The sequence below is a fragment of the Mobula birostris genome, chromosome 11 (assembly GCF_030028105.1).
Source record: "Mobula birostris isolate sMobBir1 chromosome 11, sMobBir1.hap1, whole genome shotgun sequence".
Lineage (NCBI taxonomy): Eukaryota > Metazoa > Chordata > Chondrichthyes > Myliobatiformes > Myliobatidae > Mobula > Mobula birostris.
In genome coordinates this window covers 54117117-54134253 of record NC_092380.1, presented here as the reverse complement: position 1 = coordinate 54134253, position 17137 = coordinate 54117117, and the positions used below count along the sequence as shown (strand labels likewise).

The window sequence follows — 17137 nt, the reverse complement described above, 5'->3', positions numbered from 1 at the left end:
GAAACAGCAATTCTGGGGCAAAAAAAAATCTGCTACGGTTCATCAGTACTCAGTCAAATGGTAGCTTATGGCTCAGACCGCAGGACCAGGGTTGGGCCAGATCTGCTCACTGCTCCACAACATTTACCGGCTCTGCACTGAACTGAGGGGGAGGGTGTGGTCTGCTCCAGCTGTACCGGACTTTGTGTCTGTGGACTCACGTTTGATCTGAACGCTATTTGTTTGCTTTTATTGTTTGCACGATTTTTTAAGTTACCTCTGCATTATGGTTATTTGATGGTCTTCGTTTACAGGCTCTTTTGGGTTTCTTTGTTTTGTGGCTGCCTGTAGGAGACAAATCTCAAGGTTTGATAATAAGTGTACTTTGAACTTTGAGCTGGGTTTGAAGGGCCTGGAAACTATTGTGAGTGCCTTTATAAAGTTCTCTCTTCCCCGCTTTGCTGAATTGCTTGTGGAAATGATCCACTGAGCTAAACTGCTCTGACAGCTTGAGACAATGCAACAACAATTCCAGATGAGTGACAAATGATCGTCTCTGAAAGACAAGCATGCTGCAGTAATCTGTCTGATATGCAAACTGTCAGCTTCGATTTCAATCACCTTTAAAATCACAAGACACTTGCCAATAGATGAACCAAGAGAAATTGTTCCACATCAATGTTTCAATAGTGTACAATCAAAAAGTACTGATCAGCATTGATGCTCCTGGAGGGGAGAAGATTAGATTGTCGAATTGCACTGCTGGAGTCACAAATGACTTGGGATTTAATAGCAAAATCAGGATGGCTGCACAAAGCTATCATGTAACATTCATTACTAAAAAGGAATAGAGGACAATGTGATTTGTTGTAGGTGGTATTAATAGCTGGATTCATGCGTCTAAATTAACTACAGGGGATTGCAATAACCTGGAAATATTCAACTTCAAAGGAACGAAGAATAAAGACACAGAGCAATAAAGAATTCAGCAGCAGCATGGTGATGAGTTGGAAGGCAATGATAAGAGACTGGATTAATTTAGCACGATGAAAAGTACAGCCACATTCCCTGATATTTTGAAGAGGCATAATTAGAATATGATTATTCATAGTAGTGTAGTGATTAGCATAACACTATTATATGGCCCACCACTTTCTATAAGGAGTTTGTACTTTCTGCCCTTGACCGCGTGGGTGGGTTTCCTCTAGTTGCTCTGATTTCCTCCCGCAATTCAAAGATGTATGGGTTAGTAGGCTAATTGGTCACATAGGTGTAATTGAGAAGCGCAGATTGTTAGGCTGAAAGGGTCTGTTACTGTACTGTATCTCTAAATTTAAAAAAATACAACAATAATTACAAGCTGCCTTCATCCTAGTTACACAGAAATAATGCTGGATTGTTATTTTGCGAAAAAGGGAAATAAAGTATTACCGCATTGAAAAGTGTTGATTTAGCAGTTATATTCAATTACTGTTAGCCTTTCCTTATTCTCCATTCCATTTTAGGTAAATTGCCTTCATCCTCAAAATTGACTTTAGAGACATACACATGTACATAAATACCACCCATCACTGCATCCTCCAAGATCTGTAATGCATTATGATCATATTAATACCTTTTCCATAAGACTAGAGACCATAAGACATAATAGTAGAATTAGGCCACTTGGCCCATTGAGTCTGCTCTGCGATTCAATCATGGCTGATCTTTCTTCCCCCTCCTCAGCCCCACTCCTCTGCCTTCTCCCCGTAACATTTGATGCCATGGCCAAACAAGAACTTACCAATCTCCACCTTAAATACACCCGACGACCTGTCGTCCATAGCTGCCGGAGGTAACAAATTCCACAAATTTACCACCCTCTGGCTAAAGAGATTTCTCTGCATCTTTATTTCAAATGGACACCCCTCTATCCATTTAAAACAAGAGGCTGTGTTCTCTTCTCCTAGATTCCCCCACCATGGGAAACATCCTTTCCACATCTACTCTGTCTAGGTCTTTTAACATTTGAAAGGTTTCAATAAGATTTTCCCCTCATCCATCTAAATTCCAGCGAGTACAGACCCAAAGCCATCAAATGTTCCTCATTTGATAACACTTTCATTCCCAGCATCATCCTTGTGAACCTCCACTGAAACCTCTCCAATGTCAACACATCTTTTCTTGGGTAAGGAGCCCAAAATTGTTCACAATACTCAAGGTGAAGCATCACCAGTCCCTTATAAAGCCTCAGCATCAAACCCCTGCTCGTATATTCCAGATCTTTTGAAATGAATGCTAACATTTCATTTGCTTTCCTCACCACTTATCAAACCTGCAAGTTAACCTTTAGGGTGTTCTGCACAAGGACACCCAAGTCCCTTTGTATCTCAGATTTTTGGATTTTCTTCCCATTTAGAAAATAGCCTGTACATTTATTACTTCTTCCAAAGCGCATGGCTATGCATTTTCCAACATTGTATTTCATTAGCCATTTTCTAGACCATTCTCCCAATTTGTCTAAGTCCTCCTGCAGCCTTCCTGTTTCCTCAACACTATCTGCCCCTCCACCAATCTTCATATCATCTGCAAACTTGGCAAAAAAGCCAACTATCTATCATCTAAATCATTGATACACAGCAATAAAAAGGAGCGGTCCCAACACCAGCTCCAGCAGAACACCACTAGTCACTGGCAGCCAACCAGAAAAGGATCCTTTTATTCCTACTCGCTGCCTCCTACCAATCAGCCAATGCTCTAACCAAGCTAGTAACTTTCCTGCAATACCATGGGCTCTTAACTTGGTAAGCAGCCTCATGTGTGGCACCTTGTCAAGGGCCTTCTGAAAGTCCAAATATACAACATGCACAACATCTCCTTTATCTATCCTACTTGTAATCTCCTCAAAGAATTCCAACAGGTTTGTCAGGCAAGATTTTTCCTTAAGGAAATCATGCTGACTTTGTCCTATCTTGTCCTGTGTCACCAAGTACTCCATCACCTCATCCTTAACAATTGACTCTAACATCTTCCCAACCACTGAGGTCAGGCTGACTGATCTATAATTTCCTTCCTGCTGCCTTCCTCCTTTCTTCTATAGTGGAGTGACCTTTGCAGTTTTCCAGTCCTCTGGCAGAGGCCAATGATTTTTAAGAGATCTTTACTAATGCCTCCACAATATCTACCGCTACTTCTTTCATAACCCTAGGTTGCAGTTTATCTGGTCCGGGTGACTTATGCATCTTTAGGTCTTTCAGCTTTTTGAGCACCTTCTCCCTTATAATAGTAATTGCACTTTCTTCTCTTCCCTCACACCCTTCAACACCTGGCACACTGCTAGTGTCTTCCACAGTGAAGACTGATGCAAAATGCTCATTTAATTCATCTGCCATCTCCTTGTCTCCTGTTATTATTTCTCCAACCTCATTTTCTAGCAGTCCCATATCCACTCTCATATCTCTTTTATTTTTTTATATGCTTGATAAAGCTTTTCCTATCTACTTTGATATTGTTTGCTAGCTTGCTTTCATATTTCATCTTTTCCCTTCTAATGATTCTTCTAGTTGCTTTCTGTGGGTTCATAAAAGCTTCCCAATCCTCTGTCTTCCCACTAAATTTTGCTTTGTTGTAAGCCCTCTCTTTTGCTTTTGCACTAGCTTTAACTTCCCTTGTCAACCATGGTTGTACTATTTTGGCATTTGAGTATTTCATGTTTTTGGAATATATCTATCCTGCACCTTCCTCATATTTCCCAGGGATTCAAGCCATTACTGCTTTGTTGTCATCCCTGCCAGCATCTGCTTCCAGTTTACCTTAGCCAACTCCTCTGTCATATTACTATAATTTCCTTTACTCCACTGAAATACTGATACACTTAGACTTTACTTTCTCCCTATCAAATTTCAAGTTGAAGTCAATTATATTGTGATCACCCCCCTAAAGGTTCCTTTACCTTAAGCTCCCTAATCACATCCGGTTCATTACATAACACCCAATCCAGAATAGCTGATCACCTGGTAGGCTCAATGACAAGCTGCTCTGAAAAGCCATCTCATAGGCATTCAACAAACTCATTAACTTGCGATGCATTACCAACCTACTTTTCCCAGTCTACCTGCATGTTAAAATCTCCCATGACTATCATAACATTGACCTTTTGACATGGCTTTTCTATTTCCCATTTGTATTCTGTAGTCTGCATCCCAGCTACTGTTTGGAGGACTGTATATAACTGCCATCAGTTTCCTAACTCAACCCACAAGGATTCAACGTCTTCCGATCCTATGTCACATCTTTCTAATGATTTGATGCTATTCTTTACCAGCAGAACCATGCCACCCCCTCTGCCTACCTTCCTATCCCATCCCTCTGATACAACATGTAAACATGGACATTCAGCTCCCAACAGCAACCATCCTTCAGCCACGATTCAATGGTGGCTATAACATCATACCCAACAATATATACTTTATTGTTGCCAGACAATTGGTACTAGAACATACAATCATCATAGAGATATTTGATTCTGTGCTTCACACTCCCTGGATTACAAATATTAAATATTAAAAATAGTTAAAATTAGTAAATATTAAAAATTTAAATCATAAATCATAAATAGAAAATAGAAAAATCGAGAATAGAAATAGAAAATAGAAAGTAGTGCAAAAAAACCGAGAGGCAGGTCCGGATATTTGGAGGGTACGGCCCAGATCCGGGTCAGGATCCGTTCAGCAGTCTTATCACAGATGGAAATAAGCTGTTCCCAAATCTGGCCGTACGAGTCTTCAAGCTCCTGAGCCTTCTCCTGGAGGGAAGAGGGACGAAAAGTGTGTTGGCTGGATGGGTTGTGTCCTTGATTATCCAGGCAGCACTGCTCCGACAGCATGCGGTGTAAAGTGAGTCCACGGACGGAAGATTGGTTTGTGTGATGTGCTGCGCCGTGTTCACAATCTTCTGCAGCTTCTTTCGGTCTTGGACAGGACAACTTCCATACCAGGTTGTGATGCACCCTAGAAGAATGCTTTCTACGGTGCATCTATAAAAATTAGTGAGGGTTTTAGGGGACAGGCCAAATTTCTTTAGTTTTCTCAGGAAGTAAAGGCGCTGGTGGGCCTTCTTGTCAGTGAACTCCGCTTGGTTGGACCAAGTCAGGTCATTTGTGATATTGACCCCGAGGAACTTAAAGCTCTTGACCTGTTCCACTTGCTCACCACCGATGTAAATTGGGTTGTGCGGTCCGCCACTCCTTCTGAAGTCAACAACCAATTCCTTCGTCTTGCTGACATTGAGGGATAGGTTATTGTCTTCGCACCATACCACCAGGTTTTTAATTTCCTCTCTGTACTCAAACTCATCATTACCCAAGATACGGCCCACAATTGTTGTGATATCAGCAAACTTATATATTGAGTTTGATGGAAACTTGGCTACACAATCATGGGTGTGCAGTGAGTACAGCAGGGGGCCGAGTAGACAGCCTTGTGGGGCACCGGTGCTCAGAGTGATTGTAGAGGAGAGCTTGTCCCCTATTTTTACAGGCTGGGTCCTGTCTGTGAGGAAGTTGAAGATCCAGCTGCAGATCTGAGTGCTACGGCCCAGGTTCTGGAGCTTAGGAATCAGTGCATCAAGATCATCCACCTTATTTCTTATACTCTGTGCATCAAGATATAACACTTTTAGTACCGTATTTGCTGCCCTTTTAAATTCTGCATCCCTAATGCACTGATACCCTGCTGGCTGCAATTTTGAACCATCATCTGCCTGCCCTTCCTAAGAGTCTAACTGCACACTACCTTTGCTTTTTCACCATCCATCCTATCCTGAGACCTTTCACTCCAGTTCCCAGCCCCTTGCCAAATCAGTTTAAACCCTCCCCATCTGCAGCATCCAGCATCTGCAGATTTTATCATGCTCATGAAATGTATTGTTTGTGTTAAAAACCAACACACCCGAGGGTGTGCTCCTTTCTTATTCCTAAATTATACCCATGTAATCTCAGTGATTGATTCCTCCAAGATATTCTCCCTAAACACTACTGCAATGCTTGCCCCAAAAATTGCTGAGATGTACCATGAACGTAGAATAAATTTTCCAAAGTTAAAACAGTCAGATATTCATTAGCAATTAACAACTTTTAAAACGATTCAGATTCAAAGTTTTGAGTAAAGTCACTTTGACTGGATCTGCCAAGATAATGCAAATCAGGAGGAAGAAAATGTAAATTGTCTCAAATTATTTTTTTTAACTAAAGCAATCTTCTAAAGTTCTGTTGTGTCGTAACTGAAATTCATGTGAAAAGATTGCATTGAGTAAGTTGTATATTGATATGCCTCCAACGTGAAAGCCAATGAGTAGTTCAATTGGGTACCCACACGAAAAATACATCCATTTTGAATTCTTCATTCAAAGGGATATCATCTGAACTCTTGTCTGGACTCAATGTTGCTATTTAATTTTACAGCTGCTATGAAATTTAATTTAACATGTCAAGAGCAGAAACAAGCAAAACAAAAGGATAAAAAAGTAAATATGATATTTTAGCCTGCCTCCCAAAATAGCAAGGTCCTGTGCTATAACATAACCTTGTTATTGCTAGTGCAAAATACATTGTACTGTCTACCTCTGTCGAACGCCTGCTGTACTTCGTGAGGAAGACATTATCCAACTAGATTACACCAGTTTTGTCACAGCTTGATTACTGTTTACTTTTTAACATTACTGGAAAGATATGATTGCAGTGGCGAGGGCTCAGAGGAGATTTACAGTATTCTTGCCAGGAATTGAGAATTTCAGGTACAATGAAAGACTTGATAAGCTAGGTTTTGCGGAACACAGGTGTTGTACAGGACATTTAACCGCATTTATGAGAACCGAGATAACATAAAGAGCTTGGACCTACTTCCTTTAATAGAGGGGCCAAAAACCAGCAAGTATAAACTTAAGGTAATTCACATAAAGTTTAAACATGAGGTGAAGAAACTTCTTTTTCCCACCCAGAGAGTGCAATGAGTCTGGAACTCATGGCTTGAAAAGGTGGTAGGGGCAGACACCCTCCTCACGTTCAAACAGTCCTTGCATGGTGTATTTGAGCAGTGATGATCAGCACAGTTCAATGACCTCATTTCGGTAGGTGGGATTGGGTGGAGGAGCTCTTTTTGACCAGCATCAAAATCGTCAAGTGGCCTCCTGGGTAATAAATTCTCTACAATTCTCTGACAGATAAAACCTAGCTTACTTTGCAGAATTCATTAAAGACCTAAGCAAATGGTGCTAAAGCTAATTTTACACCAAGCTCAGGAAGTATTCAGGAAAAGTTGCCTTTTTGATTTATTCGATGATACATGCTTTTGAATTCCTCTTTAAGACTAGAATGGTACATAGTTCTTTTCTCCCTAATAAAAGCAAGTGTCTGTTAAACATGACAACAACCACAGTTTGCCTTTTCCTATAAAAATTTGACTCTATGCCATGTACAATACCGAGGAAGTTTGCTGTTCTTCAAGGCCTCCTCCACATCCATGTCACTACTGTCAAAATCAATGATGATAATGTTGAAGTTTTCATCTTTTGTTGTCTTGTAGAGATCTTCCATATCTGTAATGAACTGCTGCACCCAACGGGCCTGGTTCTTTACTGTAAAGTTATAAAGGAAAGATAATTGCTGATGTAAAGATTACTCGCAGCAATGACAGAAATGAATTTTCCACCTTTCTTTCCTCCTCTCTGGAGGTCACAAGATAACACAGATTGGGAAGGCAATTAACCCATCTAAAATGATCCTTAATGGGAAGTGTTTCTCCTGAATTATATTTCCCAGTAGTTCATTCGACAAATTGAACACTTCATTAACACTGACTACTCTTTGAAAATCATTCAGTAGCTGTAAAGCAATTTGAGTATTCATGAAGTCATGAAAGGACTATAGAAATACAAGAACTTCTTTCTTTTTCACACCTGAATGACTTATTTTAGTCCCAGGTTTCTCTTTTGTTAGTTTAACAAATTATCATCTCATGCAAGAATATGAAGTAGACTTAAGAGTTACATTTTAATAATGTTTATTAATTTAGACACCTTTATTTAAATCTAGCAGGCACCATTATAACCAATCATGACTCAGTTGTTGAGAACCTATCCCAACATTCTTCGCTGCATTACCTCATTGTTCAGTATTTGTCCACTGAAATGTGCCAGAGGCACAGGCACTGTGGGAATGATTTCTCGTCATCTAACTATAGGCTAAGTATGAGGAAATTATTTTAAAAGTGGCGAAGAAGAGTGACAAAACCATTGCACACTTTATTCTCTTATGGTGTAAATATTGCCTCATAAATCAAAGTAAATGATTTAATGATTTGATAGTTACCGTCAGCATCGGTGTGCTCAGATTCATATTAGTTTATTGTCAAATATGCCAGCATTTAATGAAATTCCTTCCTCATGTACAGATTGATAAAATTAATTACATTTTTTTCTTGCTAGAATTGTGAAAAGTAACTTTTGCAACTTTATAACGTTGGTGACATCATATTCTCCAAAGGTAACAAATGGTACCAAAGAAGTCTCTTTGAAAGAGAATTTGTAAATCATTGTGTTTATAGCAGAATAAACAAATTGATGTTTAAGCTGTGGTCTGAAATGAGAGGCTGTTAAAAAGGAGGAGTGGGGAATCATGGAGAACCAGCAGAGATATTTTTGTGGGCAGCAGACAATAAAGAGAATGGAGATTTTGTTGACGAGAAGTCATGTACAGTTCTAGAGTTTCTTAGTGAGATGGTGACAGGGCAGTGGGAGTATCTACAGTATACGAGGTGGAACTTGCTTCGTGAAGCCTGAATATGGCTTATGCCCAGAAAGCTCACAGGATGCCATGGTAGCATAACAGTTATCATGACACTATTACAGTTCGGGACGTCGGAGTCTGGAGCTCAATTCCAGCACAGTTCTGTAAGGAGGCTCTGTACGTTCTCTCTGTGGAATACGTGGGTTTTCTCCAGGTCCTCCGGTTTCCTCCCACAGTCCAAAGGCGTACAGGGTAGGTTAATTGGTCACTGTAAATTGTCTGTGGATTAGGTTAGGGTCACTTGTGTTTTTCGGGGGTTGCTGGGGAGGCTTGGTTCTAGGGCTCTATCTCTACACCCTCTATCACTAGATAAATAAAATAAAAAAATCTAGGATGCATTTGAACAACTCTGAGCATTTGAGGCCAGTGACATCATTCGTGAGGGAATGGCTGTACGTGAGATTATAAACCAAATCCTCAGATTAAATTTCAACCACAGACACGGCTACATTTCGAGTGGCCTCATTCGATCATGTTCTTTTGTTTTCGTGAATCTCAAGAGGAACAGCAACAAAGAAAAATTCTGGCCTGAAATCGGGGATAAATTGAGAAATAATTTTAATTTGTACTGAGATTGTTTCTTTTTAATTAATGCTAGATTCAAAACTTGCCCTGTTACTAGGTTACATAATTGGTGTGTAGAATTCTCCTGAGTCAGGTTTCAGTATTGATTAGTTTGCACATGGAAAGTGGAAATCAACCTACTTCATTTGGGAGGGGGAAGCTGCAAGGGATCATCTGCTTTACCTTTGATCATAGACTATATGATCATCCAAATTCCTGTCACAAACTGTACCAAAAGAAACAAATGACAATCATTACGGATGTGGAATCACTTTTCTTAAAGATGCATGTTCTGAATTTTCAATTATTTATTTGAATTAAGCATTTTCTCACCTGGAACTACAAAGTGCACCATGACACTGGATCTCATATGTAAACCAATTGGTTGGCACAGTAGAGGTTTGGAATATGGGACATCCTGCTGAGTGGGCTCCTTATCTTGCAGTTCTGTTGTTACTTCAATCCCATCATCTTGTTTGCTTCTGTGCAGCAAGAGGTAGATGTACTCTGTCAAACGGACCACCTTCTTTCCTTTCTCCATCAGCTCCAGTTCAACAAGGTACCTATTGCCACGAGCAGAATCCCTTCGCTTTTCCACATTAATGATCCGCAGTAGTGTATAAATCCTATTGAAAGGGCCAGAGAAAGTGAGTCCCATGAGGTGCAAGAGAAAAGTTATTGCCTGTGGTGGAATCAAAAACCAGAGGCCATCAGGTGGTCTGACTATTCCAATGAAAACTCATTGAAATCATAGTCATAGAGATTACAGCACAGAAAAAGGCCCTTTGACCCATTAAGTCTGTGTTGGACTGCTAATCCATCTCCTCCCATCAACCTACATCCAGACCATAGCCCTCCATACCACTCCCATCCATGTACCTAACCCAATTTGTCTTAAAAGTTGAAATTGAACCCACATCCACTACTTCTGCTGGCATCTCCTTCCATACTCTCACCACCCTCTGAGTAAAGAAACTCCCCCCTCATATTCCTCTTAGACATTTCACCTTTCACCCTTAACCCATGACCATTAGTTCTACACTCGCCCAACCTCAGTAGAAAAAGCCTGCTTGCATTTACCCTGTCTATACCCTTCATAATTCTGTAAACTTCTATCAAGTCACCTTTACACTCTAGGGAGTAAAGTCCTAACCTAAAACTCAGGTCCTCAAATCCGGACAACATTTCTTGCCAATTTTCACTGCACTCTTTCAATCTTAAAGATGTCTTTTCTGTAGGTGACCAAAACTGCAGGTAATACTCCCAATTTGGTCTCTCCAACACCTTATACAGCTTCAACATAATATCCCAATCGTGTATTCAATACTTTGATTTATGAAGGCTAATGTGCCAAAAATTTACCCAAAGAATGAACAGAAAATGGAGCATGTTTCAAGTGAGAGTGGTTAAGTTGAACAAGATCTAAGGAGTAATATTGTAAATTAATGAGAAAGAGGATTAGAGAGAAAGGGGTTAGATGAAGGACACCCCTATGGAGTGCACACACTGTAAAGAGTGGTGGGGCTAAATTCATATGTATGTCATAAAATACTATGAATAAATTAAAATAAATCCTCTATCAAATTGCTTTCATTTAATTGGCTGATGATCAGTAACCAATGTTTCACAGTGCAGTAGACCAGAAAATGCATTTCTTTTAACATTTTTCTCAATACGCCTAGAAGCGTTTTGTTTTACTTGAGAAACTTAAATGGAATTCCAGAAGCTAGAAGAAGAGAAATGCACCTTTGTCCACTGGCATTAAATGGGTGGAAGAATTTTGGCCATTGAATAGTCCTCCTTCTATCAAGTGTGATAGAATATTAATCACACATCACTATTGGGCCGCCAACATCCAAGAAGCTCAATGATATTTAAGATAGAGTACGTTACTGCTGTTAACGTACACAATTTACTTATTCTCTTACTGCCATATGAGGCTATCAATATGTGCAAAGGTGTAATGCAGCAACTCTTGAAGGTTAGTTTGACAACGTCACCCTCATATACATTTTTTTACCATCAAAGCCAGCAGTTTTGTTGGAGAACCATCACCTTCAAGTTCTCACCCTGGTCACAAAACTTCCTGGCTATTCTTTTCCATTGTTACAAACTCTGTGTATTAAACTTCCTCACCTAAGGACAGTGATTTAAGAAGAAGGCAGCCTACTATCACACTCTAAGAACAAACTGAAATAACTGCAACCTCTCCAGCACTGCCCGTATCTTGCAAGTCAACAATGAAATGGATTAATGTTGATAATGGATACTGCTTTGCAGTGTCAGTTGTTTGATTGGGGTTCAATTCCTGCCACTGTCTGTAAGGAGTTAGTACACTTTCCCCATAACTACATGGGTCCTGGTGCTCTGGTTTTCTCCCATAGTCCAAAGACATATGGTTAGAGTTAATGAGTTGTGGGCATGCTATGTTGGTCCCGGAAGTATGCCGACACTTGTGGGCTGCCCAGCATAGTTCTCCTTGATTTGCTTTGATGCAAATGGTGCACTTCACTGTATGATTTGAAGTAAAAGTGACATCTAAAGCTAATCTAAACTAATCTAATGTTGGCTTCAACATCGGTTGTTGTAACGGAATGTGCAAGATATCATATTTTGAGTTTTAAGAGAAGGAAAAGACTCAGGTGATTGCAGAATATTATATAATGAATAAAAAAAGAAAGATTGGGACAGATATGTGGAGACTAGAGGGCAGGTGACCTTTCCAATAGTAAGCTGTGGAGTGCAGAAGGAGTATAGATCAGATACATGCTGTTGTCTTACACATGCAAAGCTGTGCAAAAAGGGGACACTTCACTGCAGTTTGTTTTATCCTGTCAAGCCGTGTCATAAGAAATATTACAGGAATGATTTTGCTTTCATCAGCTGCAATTAAACATTTATATCCTTACAATCAAGACATTTTTATATTATGCAATATTTACTTTGGCTGAATGCAGATGTTTCATGTATAATTAAAAAGGGTTTATATTTCAACCTTCATTTCAATCTAAATAAAGAACTAGGTTATCTACTCTGGTTTCTGCCGGCTGCTTAATGGAAGCAGTGCAGGAGGCCATTCAATCTACTGGGTCACTGCCAACTGCTAGCATAGCAATCGGGTCAGTCCTATTCTCCGTTCTTGCACCATTGATCTGCGAATTAATCTCTCTAATATTATAGAGTCATACAGCATGGAAACTGGTGCTTCGGTCTCAATAGTCCATGCTGATCAAGATGCCCCATCCAAGCTAGCCCTATTTGCCAGTGTTTGGCCCATATCTTTATAAACTTTTCCAATCCATCTATCTGTCCAACTGTCTTATGATATTGTACTTGCAACTTCCTTTGGGAGCTCAAACCATAATACATACAGTAACATCTTTTGTGTAAAAGAAGTTCCTATCAAATATTTCCTCTCTCATCTTAAACCTATGCCATCTAGTTCTTGATTCCCCAACCCAGGGAAAAATGATTGACTGTATTCATCCTATTAATGCCCCTTATGATTTTATTGTGTTTATAACATCACCTCTCAGCCTTCTGTGCTCCAAGGAATAAAGTCCTAGCCTGTCCAACCTTTTGCTAAAACTCAATCCCTCCAGTCCCAGCAATATTTTGCAAATCTTTGCTGCACTCTTTCCAGTTTAATAATGTCTTTATTAGAGCAGGGTGGCCAAAACTTCATACAATATTTCAAGTGCACTCTCTCCAACGTCCTGTACTACCATGACCTCCGAATTTTTGTACTCAATATCTAGCCAATTCCTTTTTGAGGTTCTGATTAAATTAGTTTCCACTACCCCTTGTAGGTAATGAGTTCAAGATATACAAAAAGGTTCCTTATTCTAATTCTTGGATGAGAGGGTTGTCCTATCAAGAGGGGTTGAACTGTTTAGGTCTGTATACAATGGAGTTTAGAAGAATGAGTGGTGATCTTATTCAAACATATAAAATCCTAAGGGTCCTTAACAGTACAGATATTGAAATCTAGTGGGAAGGTCAAGAGCAGGGGCATATCTACAAAGTAAGAGGCCAGTCATTTGAAACTGAGGTGTGTAGAATTTGCATCTCCCAGAAGGAAGGGAATCTCTGCAATTCTCAGCCCCCAAAGGAGGTGAAGGCCAGATCATTAGATATACTTAAGGTGGAGATAGATAAATATTTGAAAGATTAAGGAACTGGGATAGAAGAGTTGATGGTACCATAGATCAGCCATGGATATCAAATATCAGGATAGATTTGAGGTGTCAGTTGGCTTACTCCTGCTCATATTTTTTTGTGTTCATGTGTTCATTCCACTGAATATTTTGTATTTTGCTATCTGTGTCTGGGGTCTTAATAGCTTCAGCTTACCTTATATGACAGTCATGACCTTGTTCACCTTTATCAAATTTCCTCTCAAACTTCTTAGCATGCAGCTCCCAGTTTCTCCAAACAAACTTTACATTTAAAACCCTCTAGCATCACCTGAATTTTCCTGACGAATGCTGGAGTTCCACATAAAACTGCTGGCAGTCATAAGCAAATTCCAGACTCCCTTACAAGAGCGTGCATGCACAGAAATCCTAAGCTTCCTGAGAGATGGTTAAAACTGGCACAGGTTTAGCTACTCTTTTTGTGTCAATGGTGAAGAACAGCTGTGAGGGAAAAAGGTTTATCTCCAGGTAATGATTCTAAATCAATTGCGTTAACTTAAATGTATGTAATTGTTTTCATCATTATTCTATGTTTTAATTTTAATGTAATTATTTCTAAGACATTTTGAACGATCTTGGAAGTCAGAGACATTCATACCTTAACATAGTTAAGTTTGCGGCCACAGGTTAATTGTCTATCAAAACATTTCCATGGAAAAAAAGCTTATTCAAACCAATCAGGCAATGCTAGTTTCACTGGCAGCAAAATGCTGTACAGGACTTTGCCAACTTTCTGTGACAGTCTGCATCATTATCCTCTTCAGTATGGCTATGAAGTGAACTTGTCTTGCAATCAACTGTTTACTGGGCACCAAAAAAATGCCTGTTTGTGATTATAAAATCATGGAGCATTACTACAGAGAAACAGGCCTTTCAGCCCATCTAGTCCATGCCAACCTATTAATCTGTCTCATCCCATCAACCGGCACCCAGTTCATAGTTCTCCATACCCCTCCCGCCCATGTACCTATCCAAATGTTTCTCTCAAACGTTGAAACCTAACCCACATCCACCACTTCTGCCAGCAGCTCACGCCACATTAACAAGCAAATTCATGCAAGTATTTAAACCAGGACTCTGTCATTTCCCCCTGTGTTTGTTGTAACAATGTCCTAGAGATGAATATTTAATTACTAAATACAGATTTAAAACCATGCTTTGGTTTGACCCATCGTAAATCGGGGGACCACTTTGATAAGTACTTCTGCTCCATCCTCCACAAGTGGGACTTCCTGGTGACCAAACATGATGATTCCGATTCCCACTCTTGTTCTGACATGTTGATCTATAGCTTTGATTTTTGCCAAGATGAGGCCACCCTCAGGGTGGAGGAGTAACATCTTATATTCCGTCTGGGTAGCCTCCAACCTGGTGGCATGAATATCGGTTTCTCCTTCCAGTAAATAAACTTCCCTCCCCCACTTCCTTTATTCCTCACTCTGACCTTTTACCTTTTCTCACCTGCCTGTTACTTCCCCCAGGGACACCCTTCCCTTTGTCCTATGGTCCACTTGCCTCTCCTATCAGATTTCTTCTTCTCCAGTCCTTGACCTTTTTCACTCACCTGGCTTCACCTATCACCTTCCAGCTACACTCCTTCCCCTCCCCCTACCTTTTATTCTGGAGTCTTCCCTCTTCCTTCTCAGTTCTGAAGAAGGGTCTTGGCACAAACTGTCAATTGTCTATGCATTTCAATAGATGTTGCCTAACCTACTGAGTTATTCCAGCATTTTGTGTGTGCTGCTATGGGTTTCCAGCACCTGCAGACTTTCTCATGTTTATGATTTGGTTATAAAAGCTTTCTCCTGCAATGTTGCTGGGTCCGTGAAATATTGCTTCTGATGTTGAACTGCTTAGGAAAGTTTCCTTCCACTGCTGATTAACAAAACTTAGGATCTCTTCATTTCTTACTCCAAACTGTCCAACCGCCTGAAAACTCAGCAAAGTTTTCTAACTCTGAGACCATGAGTGAATGCTACCAAACCGCCCTCATGTTTGTTGATACGTTTGGAGTTCACAGAAAAGGACAGAGTGATAGAGTAAATGACGTGAGTTAAGGCCAATAGAAGATTTACATATCACTTCACAATAGGAGCCACTCTTGCAAAAAACATCAAAACAGGGAGGAAGCATGGAGCGGACTGGGTGATTACAGAGTGTTGGAGACAGTTCCTTATGGAGTTTATGGGCCAGGTTTAAAAAGCAAGCAGTGCCTTTTGGGTCTTGTCTGTGGAGCAGGAGAACACAGAGGGTGTTGGAGACAATTCCCCATACAGCTTATGCACCAATTTTTAAAAAGTGAGTGGTGCCTGTCGAGATTTGTCTGTGGAGTGAGAGTTTGCTTGGAATGTTAGAAAATTAGCAAGGGCCAATAAAAAGAAGTGAGGTGTAAGCAGAGTGACCATTGTGGGAGTGGCCATCGTTGGAGCTGGCTAGTGTTAGAATGGTCAGGCTTTGGGTCAGCAGGCTTCAGTGAGAACATGTGGAGGCTAAAGGTGCAGAGACTTTTGGAGTCATTTGTTTGACCGTAGAACATAAGCTTGAGAAGTTAGAGCCAAAGGCATAACAAGCGTAGGCAGGACGGTAGTTACAGCAATAGAATACTCCTCTTGTAAGAAGCGAGATTGCAGGGCACCTAACAATTTCCCTGATGATTACATCTGCAGGAAGTGCACCCAAACTTCAGCTCCTGACTGACAAGGTAAAAGAATTGAAGCTGGAGCTGGATGTACTCAGCACCAACTGGGAAGATGAAAACCTCAGAGAAGAGAATGAGGTGGTCATACCCAGAGTACAGGTTTCAAATAGTAGATGGGTGACCACCAAGAGATGTAACTGGAGTAAGCAGTAAGTGTAGGGTTCCCCGTTGCCATTCCCCTCAGCAACAAGTATAGTTAGGAGGATAGTCAGGAGATTCTGTAGCTGCAAAAGACATGTCAGGATGGTGTGTTGCCTCCCAGGTGCTACGGTCCAGGACGTCTCCAAACAGCTATAGATTCTTAAGGGGAAAGAAATGACATAGGTAGAAAGTGGGAAGAGGTCCTCTGCAGTGAGTATAGGGAGCTTGGAAAGAGGCTGAAAAGCAAGACCTCCAAGATAGTAATCTTTGCCTCCTGATGCCACATGGGCAGGAATAGGATGATAGTACAGATGAATGAGTGGCTGAGGAAATGGTGCAGGGGGCGGGGTTTCAGGTTCTTGGGTCATTGGAACCTTTTCTGGGGGAGTGGTAACCTGTACAAGAGGGACCAGTTGCACCTAATCTGGAGGAAAACTAATATCCTGACTGGAAGGTTAACTAGTGCTACTCAGAGGGATTTAAACTATTTTGGCAGCGGGATGGGAATTAGAACATCAGGGCAGAAAGTAGAGGATGGAGAGGAAGGTAGATGTAAAAACAGTAAAATAAAGCAGGGGCAAAGTAATAATTATGATGGGATGGATAGTTTGAAGTGTGCATATTTTAATGCTCAAAGTATTATGAGTAAGGGTTATGAACTTAGAGCATTAATCAGTTCATGGAACTAGGATGTTGTGGCCATTACAGACTTGGTTGAGAGAAGGAGAGGAATATTTG

General features: G+C 40.5%; 1 protein-coding gene across 1 annotated transcript in view; it reads right to left on the bottom strand.

Moving 5' to 3' along the window:
• LOC140205083 (N-acetyl-beta-glucosaminyl-glycoprotein 4-beta-N-acetylgalactosaminyltransferase 1-like) overlaps positions 1-17137 on the bottom strand; it is an 872662-nt gene that overhangs the window by 49868 nt on the left and 805657 nt on the right. The window contains exons 15-16 of the mRNA XM_072272248.1: positions 9698-9990; positions 7437-7590 (exon numbers count right to left, since the gene is read on the bottom strand). Coding sequence (XP_072128349.1) covers positions 7437-7590; positions 9698-9990 — 447 coding nt within the window. The remainder of the gene's footprint in view (positions 1-7436; positions 7591-9697; positions 9991-17137) is intronic.